This window comes from Sinocyclocheilus anshuiensis, unplaced genomic scaffold (genome assembly GCF_001515605.1).
Source record: "Sinocyclocheilus anshuiensis isolate Anshui unplaced genomic scaffold, SAMN03320099.WGS_v1.1 scaffold162, whole genome shotgun sequence".
Lineage (NCBI taxonomy): Eukaryota > Metazoa > Chordata > Actinopteri > Cypriniformes > Cyprinidae > Sinocyclocheilus > Sinocyclocheilus anshuiensis.
Genome location: NW_015542351.1, coordinates 76640 through 87813, shown reverse-complemented (window position 1 = coordinate 87813; position 11174 = coordinate 76640). Strand labels below are relative to the sequence as shown.

The 11174-nt window shown below is 37.9% G+C and overlaps 1 protein-coding gene across 2 annotated transcripts in view; it reads left to right on the top strand.

Annotated features, from left to right (window-relative positions):
• Positions 1–4682, top strand: part of LOC107691498 (non-canonical poly(A) RNA polymerase PAPD7-like) — a 24026-nt gene extending 19344 nt beyond the window's left edge. The window contains exons 10-13 of one of the 2 annotated variants that reach the window (XM_016490113.1): positions 1632–1813; positions 2244–2390; positions 2479–2532; positions 3947–4682. In XM_016490113.1, the coding sequence (XP_016345599.1) occupies positions 1632–1813; positions 2244–2390; positions 2479–2532; positions 3947–4093 (530 nt within the window). In that variant the 3' untranslated portion in view covers positions 4094–4682. Of the gene's footprint in view, positions 1–1631; positions 1814–2243; positions 2391–2478; positions 2635–3946 lie in introns of both variants that reach the window. The other variant, XM_016490112.1, reaches the window with a different exon arrangement.
• The last annotated feature ends 6492 nt before the right edge of the window (positions 4683–11174 follow it).

Here is an 11174-nt window from a genome sequence, read left to right as displayed (position 1 = left end):
ATGCGCCGGCGGATCTCCACCAAATTCGGGGGATCCCTTCAGCTCGAGGAGCCCTCTCAATCGCCACCCTCCACGCGTCGGTAGCACCCCGGGATCGCTTGATCGGTCGGCGCTGGACCGCGCATTTAACCACCCGTAACTCCCGAACCCCGGGGGCTATCCACGCGGGGGTGGTCTCATTCGAAAGCGGGCCTCTAGACGTAAACTCGATTCGCGTTCGAGAGGGTTCCTCGAGCTGAAGGGATCCCCCGAATTTGGTGCAGATTCGCCGTGCCTTTACGGAGATATGGCCGTTCAAAGTTTCAATGGTTTTCCATAGACTTAAGCTTCAAAAGCGTTTCATCCAGGTTGCCAGTAGCAAACAATAGAGCGCGCTCTGCTGGACAAACTAAGTAATTACACCATTTCAAGCATTTTATCTGCGTTATATGTTCTGTAAAAGAAATTTCATATCGACGACATATTCGCCGATACCGATATATCAGCAACAGGCTCATATCGGCCGATAATATCGGCAAAACGATATATCGGTCGGGCTCTAGTTTTAAGACTTTATTCGACTTTTTTTAATTTGAGGGGGGAGTTAGGGTATATTTTTTTAGACATTTTTAAACTACAATCATCCAACCTAAATGTTTCGTCACCCAGTGTATTTGTGTTTTACAATTTATAATGTTGTTGATTCATATTTATATTGTGAGGAAGATACTTAAAAAGAACTTTGATTTCAAACTCTGAATTGAATTTATTTTAACTAAAAAGGAAAGTAAACAGTCAGTAATAAAATAAGAATATATAAATGACAAGCAATGGCACAAGCACAGTTCATTTTAGTTTTATCTTGTTATTGTATTTAAGTTTTTCAGGTAGGTATAACAGTAAAATTCTTTCTTTGCGTGAACATTTGGGCGGTGTTATGCAAATCGTCCCACACAGTGACGTAAAGGTGGGGGCGTGTTTAAACGAGGCGTTTTAGGAGGGCGTGGACGAGTCTTAACTTTTATAAAGAATATCTCTTTGGGTTTGAGACTTTAGTCTTTGCAACTTTAGGGATCTTATCTATTCACGAACAGCTTGTAACACTCCAAAGAGAAAGGAAAACTTGAAATTGCATCAGACTCAAAAGCACGTGCAAACGATACATTCCGTCATCTGTCCCGAGCGTCTTTCACCCTGAAAGATTTGCGTGAATTTCCCACGTTACAAGCACGGAAACTGCGGGAATCAGTAGAATTATGCACAATCCCACGCCAAAATTCAAGCCCTGGTCACTTTGGCAAACCCTTGCATTTTGTCCTTGCAGTGTATTGATATGATTGGATTTGAAATGCGTTCTGATGAAGCGTAACTTTGTAGGTGCCCTTGAAGTGAGCAAGTGTCCTCCTCAACAGCATTTTATCCCTTTCACACATCTTATTCATGACTTTGACTGTGATTAATGTGTTTTATCAAACTGACGCTTGGTAGATTAGTTTGGAAATGGCGTATGTGACCTTTTGAAAAGTGGCTATGGAAGTCCTCAGTCTGCTTTGACAGAATCCACCAGTTTCAGCCATCTTTCAGATGTAACCTGCTCTGATTTGGCGTAACTTGTATGTATGGCTGATGTTTTTGGTGTCTTCTGCATGCAGGTCCGTCTCATAAAGACTCAGTGGAGCAGGTGGAGACAGGCACACTGCTGGGTGTAGGTGTGGAGGACCAGCAGCAGAGGGACTCGGTGTCCCCTCACAGCGCAGACTCTCCCATGTCCCTCTCCAGCCCTCAACAGCACTCCTCCGCTTCTTCTGCATCCTCGCTGTCAGGCAGTGATATCGTAAGCATCGTGTATAAATCTCAATTTTGAAAAATTTACCCTTATGACTGGTTTTGTGGTGAAGGGTCACATATGTATTTTATGTGAGTAGTCTGTTATGCTGTTATAAAGATCTCATTGATTTGCATTACAAGCTATCAGAATTTCATCTTTTGCCCATATTAATATCAGCAACTGCACCAAACTGCATATTTTTGTATGAAACCATAAAAGCCTGATGTATCAAAAATGATACTCAAAATATAAAAATCATGTAATTTTAAGATTGTGTGTAGAGGTTCAATACACTGCTCAATTAAAAATAATAATAATAATTAAAAAAAATATATATATATTTTTTTTTCTGACTATTTCATATGTCAGGCTTTTACAGGTTTATTATTCCTTAGATTGTCTTTCCCTCTCACATATTTGACTTCTGCTCCTTCAGGACTCTGACTCCACACCGTATGTCGCTCCACCTGTAGCCCACATCCCTCTTCAGACCCTGGCACCGGGTCCCCTGCCACCAGTGCTTCAGATGGGCACGGGCAAAGCCAGCATCGCGGCAGCACTCGCCATGCCTCCGGCCACCCAGGTGAGGGGCTGTTTTGGTTGGTAGCTAACTATGATGATGATGATGTTTTGATGGTTGGGAAACGTCCACCCTGTTTGTGTTTCTCCAGGCGAGAGTGTCAATCCCAGGCAATCTTTCTCTCCACGCTCTACCTGGCAGACAGGTGTGTATGGCAAATGGACTACCCCCATACCTCCACATGCTCCCCCCTGCAGTCCCCCCATTTCCCCCCAGCCCTCTGCCCATTCCCCACCACCATCCCAAGGTAGGCAGTGTCCCGCGTGTGCTCTCCTCTACATGCTGTGTGTATCTTGACACTGAGTCCAACTTTCCCTCCTCCTTCAAGACGACTAGTTTAATGACAAATTAAAGGGACGGTCCACTCCAGAATTAAATTTGTCACCATTAACTCACCCTCATGTCATTTGAAACCTGTTTGACTGACTGACTTCTGAAAAATTTTGGTGACCAAACATTCAGTTCCCATTGACTTCCATTATATTTTTTGACCATACAGAGGAAGTCAATGGGTTCTGAAACTATCATCTTTTGTGTCCCACAGAAGATAGACAGTCATACAGGTTTGGAGAAACATTATGGTGAGTAAATGATGACAGAATTTTAATTTTAGGGTGAACTATACTTTTAATTAAGGGAAAGAAATGTAATGCCCAACTACGTCAAATCAGAGTCATGAACTAAATAACTTGCTCTGCCCACGTATCAATAATAGAAAAATACTAGGGAAAAGAAACTTAAGTTGAAAAAGATAAAGATGACTGTTTTTTTGTGTTGCCGCCTTTTTTTTATTTTTAATTTTTTTATTTATTATTTCTTTTTCTTTCTTTATTTAGTTATTGCAGTTTTCCATGGACCCTTTTGTAGTCTCTTGTGGCCTACTGGTGATCCTTTTTAAAACATCAAGCTAACTGACTTTTTGCTTTTACTGCATGTCAAAATTAAGAAAATGTCTTTTTAATATTGTTTTTATATACGCTACTGTTCAAAATTAAATACTACAATTGATATATACATATATATTGATTTTTTTTTATGAAACATTTTCATTTCTTATGCTCATCAAGGAAGCATTTATTTGATCAAATATACAGTAGAACAGTAATATTGTGTAATGCAATGTATAAAATATTTAGAAATAATTAACATCTTTTTGAATGTATTTTAAAATGCTAATTTGCTGCTCAAGAAATATTTCTTATCAGTGTTGGAAACAGTTGTGCTGCTTAATATTGTTGTGGAAACAATGTTTGTTTTTTTGTTTTGTTTTTCTCCCAGGGTTCTTTGAATAGAAGTTCAAAAGACCAGCATTCGTTAAAATAGAAATCTTTTGTAACATTATAAATCTCTTTACTGTCACTTTTGGTCCGTTTAATGTGTCCTTGCTGAATAAAAATAATTATTACTTTCCAAAATAAGTACTTTCCCCATACTTTTGAATATGCATTTGTTCTAAATTTTATATATTTAAAATCCAGTTTCTGTGTATGCTGAGCTTTTTTTTTTTTTCAGTTGCTAGCATCGTCCTAATTTGCCCTATCTTGTCTTATCTCCTGCAGACAGGTCCCAAGTTCCCTCTGAAGGGCTTCCACAATCCCGCCGTGGTGCACAGTCCTGTCCTTTCCAACCGAGGCCACATCCAATACAACCGCCACACCTGGCGCCGCAGGAAGAGGGACAGTCTGCAGGCCAGCGTCAGCAGATAAAGACCTCGCGCCTCCCCTCCGGAAGCTCCCTCTCCACTCCTCGCTTCCTGATGAGAACTCATTGAGCCCTCCTACTGATGGTGTGAGCACAGAGAGACCAGCGTTTGCAACCCAGCTCCTCGTTCAGTAGTTGTGATGGCGGTGCTAAGTAGTTCAGTCTGCCACTGAATCTGTGCATGTATATGTAGACTCGTATGTTTTTTTGTTTTGTTTTTTGACCTGTGCAATCTTCCTGAGGAAGCTTCAAGAACAGGAACTGTTTTTTTTGGTCGTCTACTCCACAACTTCCTGGTTGACAGGTGAAACGTTCCTTTTTGTGTATGTTTGTGTGTGTGTTTCATGCTCTTTTGTTTTCCTGTCTACACATTTCGTTCTAAACGTGACACCTTTCACATGTGGGATGAACTGGATTCAGTGGATTTCAAGTGTTTGTTTGTTGTATCGGGGTGTATGTTTGTGTAACGCTGGCTTCGAATCCTGCACTCGAGATGCCTCCAGAGCTCCCCACTGTATTGACTGTACACATCACGCAACCTTTACTTTTTTTTTTTTTTGTGCAATAACTTCATTTCTGTATTTTTGCTCACTCTGGAAACATTTAATTTTTTGGTTTTGTTTCCTTCTTTCTTTTCTGTGTCCAGCATTTTGTTTGTTTTTGTAAAAATGTTTTTATTTTTGTACTGTTTTTAATTTTGTTCATCGTTTACAGATCCTGTCAGACAGGCTCAAATCTGTTTTAAAACTGTTTTTGAGAATTTATATTCCCTCTTCCCCTTTTCTCGGCATAAATTGCACCTGGACGAGAGCGAGTTAAAGCGACCAGTGTCGATCTTGCCTACAGGTGCCGCCATTTCCCACTTTGTGTTGAGCTTCAGAGACTCCTCTGTTGCTTTTATTCGTCTCATTCGTTCGTTTGTTCGTCTTTAAGGTTGTAGTTGTGTGACATTAAGGCTTTAGGACTTGGATTTAACAGATTGAGAACCGATAGACATCGAAAAACGCTCAAGCTCTTAGCCTGTACGCGCTTTCATTTGTGTGTGTGTGTGTGTGTGTGTGTGTGTGTGTGTGTGTGTGTCCTTTTTAAATCACTCTAGCTAAGTGTGAGACGTGAATTATTTTAGAGAAGCTCTAATGAACGTGCGAGCAGACTCCAGATCAGTGCAGCTTTATGCAAGGTGCCCTAATCGGACCTTTTCGACTTCTGAACGGGCACCCGAATCGGATTAGTGGAGAAAGGGGAATTTATTTTGATTCCATTCTGGAATCTTGACATGCATTTATTGCCAGGTACTTGCGCTAATATATGCCTTTTTGGTAATTACCTATTGGGGGGGGGGGGGGTCTGTTTGTATATGGCACACTAAAACTGTATTGCTGTTGCTCGGAACATCACAGGCATACAGGTTATTGTTACTATGCAAGTGGAGTTTTGAAAATCTCTCTTCCTGTGTCCCTCACGACGACCGTTTGCTTGTAAATCTTGTGGAAAAACTCAACCGGAGTGACCGTTAACAGACCCAGGCCTCAGAGCGAGGCATCAAGGTACACGTGAACAGTTCCTGTATGCAAGTTCAGTCTGTTTTAATGGAGGAAGAGCAGCCAGACGTCTTGTCGGAGTAAATATTTCCTCCTGGAGATCAACCGGACTATTTTACTGCTGTTACAACACTACAACCATGTCTTGCGGTCTGTATGGAATGGCTTTGATTGCCACAAACTTACATGACGCATTTTACAAAATCGTATCTGATACGGAGACTACGGATTGTCCTTGCAACTCTTGACTCGCCTGCCTATCAATGCGATAGGGCAAATGTAACTAATAGCAGTTTCTGCTTTGGATAGAACCAGCATCTTGTGCAAAATGGGTCAGACATTGAGGCAACACTCCCCCTCCTTCGGTTCACATAAGGACCTACTTTATCGGTGATTTATCTGAATGAAAATGGCTCACTGTTTTTCCCGAGTGAATCTGTGAAGGTGTGTTAGAAAGATGGAAGTGTTTCACTCTGTAATGGTTTGACATTTGTGGTGATGTACTTGCTTGATACAGTGTGACACTCCTCATTGAATCTCAGTGATGGATTTTAAATGTAACCCTTTTTTTTGCTGACGTCTGATATGTCGCAGTGGCCAAAAGCACTCCTTGTCAATCCTTACACTGAAAGCCCTCAGTGTGGCCACCCAGCATCCAAGAGGTCAGACGGAGGAATGGTTTTTGTTTTCCTTCAATATTTTTATGTAATTTTTTTTCTATTTTATTTTTTAAATAAACGTCTTAAAACCATGCATGCACTTGCTTGCATTTTATTTTTCTACTTTAATTGCTGTTTGAATAAATTAATGAAATATTAAATCATGCTTTACTAGATCCGCACTAATGGCAGATGTTTGGAGATTGAAAACAGTAGGATTGTGGCTGGTACTATTACTGATGTTTTACCACTAGATGGTGGGCTTGCACTTCATAAGGCAGAGCTCTTCAGTTTGTACTCTAAAGAGATAAGCATACGCTGATAACAATTTATTCTTATTTGCTAGTAAGGACTGAGACTCCCACAATGATGTAAGTTTATGTGCATGAATTAGATAAAAAAAATAGTTGTCTTTAACCTTGTAATGCATGACATATGAAATGATAGTCTGATTTTTTCTTTTTTAAAAGAATGCAAAAATACAAAATATATATTTAAAAAAAAATGCATAAGTTTGTATAAGTGTTGGTGGTTTGTGATTAAGAACCACTGTCATTGTTGAAATATCAAGCTTTTATGGCTCACATTTTATGACTCCAGGAAAAAAAACATCAGTTTTGTTCACAGGCACAGACTCCGCAAAATATGCTATTTGGTGCAGATGCTGGTATTACTATGGCCAAAATGTGAGATTAAATTCTTCTAGATTGTAATGTTAATCAATGGGGGGGTTTTTTTGTTGTTTATTTTTAGTTTTTTCATAGCAGTAGCTGTAACAGACTAGGCTACTTACTTAAAATGCAGAAATATGTTACATAAAGCACTTTGTAAACACTGTTTTTAAAAGGTGCTATATAGGCTAAATAAAGCTTTACTTGCATACATTTTCACGTATGCATTTTATTTTAGGTATGACTAGGTGTATTGTATAACAAAATGTAGAAGTCTCAATTATTAACTTTTTATTCCCATAAATTAAAAAGCCTTTTATTCTAAAATTCCAAACGTGACTTATGTTGGCCTATTGTTTGTTAGTTTTAAAATCTTGCTTAAACTGCCACGAGTCATAACTACTAAATAAAGAAATATCTTAGCATAAATTAACTATTTAACAGTTAGGTATGGGGTTGAACGAGTGCACTCCATAATGTCCACGGGTCTCTGGTGCGCGCGGGTTATAAAGTGAATCGTTCACCCGATCGATTCGTTCAGGAACATGATTCATTCGGGAGCGAAACTCTTCTGTGTGTTGCTGAAGACGCGTGAAGTTTCTCCTGCTCTGTCGGTTGGAGGTGTGTTTTCGTTGGCTGAGCAAAAACGGTGCAGGTAACTGGCGAAATATTGGGTCTAAAAATGTGAAGTACTACTAAGTATTAATGGTTTGTTTACTGAACTTGTATAAAAGCAATGTTTTACACGGTGGTTTTACTGAATATTAGAGCGGCCTACGGTCGAATCACAGTAATAACGTTACAAGTGAGGAAACAATTATAATCCTGTTTTCCTGTTAAATTGGATATGCGGTATTACTTGAAATGCTGACTCCAGCCTATAAGAGAATGTATGATGTTTTGCAATGATAGAATTTGTTACGTGCGTGTTTTAATTATCAACATGATCATTTAAGCTACTGTGCTTTAACCTGTTTTTTCTAACATTTGCTAAACAGGTTTATTATATTTTCTTTACCCTGTAAAGCCTGACATATGAGATAATAGTCAGAAACATTTTTTTGAAATGGAAGAGTTTGTTAAACCTTTATAAAACATCTTGCATGTTGTAAAATTGCATGTGTTTTTGTTGAGTATCATATTTGGTAGGCTACATCAGGTTTTTATGGCCCATATAATGTGATATAGGAGAATATGGGTACATACACTTTAGGAAAAACACCTGTTTTATAGTGCTGATATTTATATGGCCAAAAATGTAAATCAACGAGATCTTCATAACAGCATTACAGACAATACATATAAATATCAGTTGTCACTTGATATCTCCCAATAATATGTCTTAGTAAGATGCTTCTGTTTTAAAATTAAAGCTCTGTAGTTTTTTATTGTTTTAATAGTTGTATTATAGATAGAGTTATTGTGTTTTATGTCAAAGCATATAATGCAATGCAATACAATACATTTTTATCAGAAGCCTGATATATCACATTTGATAGGCTACTCACATTTTAACATGATTTTCAAAATAAATGATTAAAATAATGTATGCATAATCTATTAAATTTGATTCAGTCCAGTAAATATTCATCTTAAAATATTTAGAACAATATAAATATTATTCTTACATTTACTTTATTAAAAACTTCACGTCATGACCTGAAGGTGAACATAAGTATAAACTATCAATCAGACGATAGAAGGCATGCAGTAGACTGTGAGCAACAGGCTTTTCGGCAAAGTTGTTGATCAGTCTGAGGCCTTTGTGTTTCAAATATGATCCAGTAGGCTTTATAGGGATAAGAGTGAATGTTTGCCATACATCGACAACCCTTACAAAAATGTACCATCACCATGGTAACTATAATTTAAGCAAAACATACCATAGTAACTGGAGTTCAGTTGTTAATGAAAACTGGAAAGTAGACGCAACTGTCATCAAATAAGAAAATACAATTCATCTTACGTACGACTACATATCATGGCAGACGAAAAAAAATCTAATCATATTATACCATATTACCATCACATCACCTTTTTTATAAAAACTTATGGTATTTTGACAGAAAATAAGGCTTTTAACTTTCTAGGTAAACACCCCAACATTTTTAATGTGTAAAAAGATACCTAAGGGACTGAGATAGGAAGGAAGAGGTTAAGAGAAAAGGACTGAAGTTGATAGGAATCGCTGCACCCTCATGATGTGAGATGATGTTTGAAGAACTCCAGAGAGATGATGGAGTCAAAGCTCACAGGACTGAGCAACTGGACCCGGGCTGATAGGGAAGAGAGACGAACCAAAGTCTTCTCCAAAACACCTCCGAGCAGCTCCAGCAGTAATGAACCCTTGCGAAACGAAGGCTGCTGAGGCATAAAATATGCATTGCTATTTTGAGAGACGTATTTGGAAAAAAATCGAAACTGTATATGCAGATAGATTTGGCCTCCTTTCTGCACAGAAATGTGTATAAACAGACTTGCATCATACTTCATGAAACAATGGGTTTGTCACCATGTGAGCTGGAAACAGCCTGTTTTCTGGAACACATAGTAAATATGAGATTTCCAGTACCGGCATTGTCTCTTCTCCTCATCAGTACACAAAACCACAACTTCTCAATGACAAAAGATGTGTCATCTGAAACCGGCAGCTTTCCACGTTGCTTACGATGTGAACGGCAAGTGCGCACAAAGGAATTGAGGTGCTGAGGTGTTGTCAGTTATCGACGCAAATCTTCAGAAGCTCAAGATGAAGGTTTCCTCACGCCGGGCAGATTGTTACTGCTCTATTTTTCAGAGTACGCTGAAGCCTGCGGCTGGGAGACAATTGATATAACTTCATTAAAATGTCCTTTCTCATCGTTCTGCCATCATGTCTATTTTTGAATGCTGTCACACAAAATGTAACCGCATTATATTTTATGGCTGTACTTGTTTCCTTTGAAAAGAGAGCAATTCCCTTTTTTTGGAGCGAAATGAGTTCTGGTTGGGCTCAATATGCTCCTGTCACTTGTAATTATTTCTCTTCTGACAGTGGACCTCGCTTACGCTTAATGAACCAGACGATGATGAGGAGGAGGCTTATATGGCAACTAGGCCATATCTTGAAAGATTTATTGGAAGGCTCTTATCTATCGGTGCAGGTGTGGAATGATGGTCTTTTCAAGTCTAGACGTGGTCACCGTGATGTATAATTGTGACATATTTTTGGCTGCAGGGATAAAACACAAAGCAACTCCTAATTAACTAATGACACCCCAATTACATGTTCAACCAAACCACCATCCATCCAGATATGCCATCACTGTTGTTACTCGGTATCACTGACATAAGGGGTGAAAAGAGTCAGGAAAATTGCCTCGAGGATCCAATTAATTCTTCCACATTTCGAACATGGCAAGCCAAAGACAAAAGAAGTTCTCGCAGGAGAAGTTGCTTCTTTTGCTCCCTGATAAGAATTACTTCTAGCTTGTTACCATGTAGGCAAATATTTTAACTTCAGCTTTATATACACACTTACTTGATTTTTACAAAGAGGGTTGGTCTTGTGGTTTGTTTGTATAATATATTATATTTCATGTGAATATTATGTAATAAGTTTCCTCTTTTCTTTGGAGTCTAGTTTATTTAGAAACATAAACATTGATGCATAACCCATGTTAAGTATTATATTTGATTATATTATGTGACTATTATATAACATTTCCTCCTACTTTCCTTTAGAGTCTAGTTTTAGAAATATGAACACTGGCGCATAACCCAAGTTAAATATTATATTAAATTTGATATTATGTGAATATTATATAACATATTACGTTTCCTCCTAGTTTCCTTTAGAGTCTAGTTTATTTAGAAACAAACATTGACATCTAACTCATGTTAAATATTATATTTGATTATATTAATTTTTGTGAATATTATATAATATTATGTTTCCTCCTACTTCCCTTCAAAGTCTGGTTTATTTAGAAACATAAACACACGATACATAACCCATGTGTCTATATTTTGTATTATATTGTATTTGATTATGTCTGATTACTACTTTCTTTTGAGGCTAGTTTATCTAGAAATATAAACATTGAGGCATAACCCATGTTAAATATTAAATATTAGTATAGTATTTTATATTAAATATTATATTATATCAGATCAATTGATTTCTTGATTGATTGATTGATTGATTGGAATGCTGTTATTAATTTATTACAATAA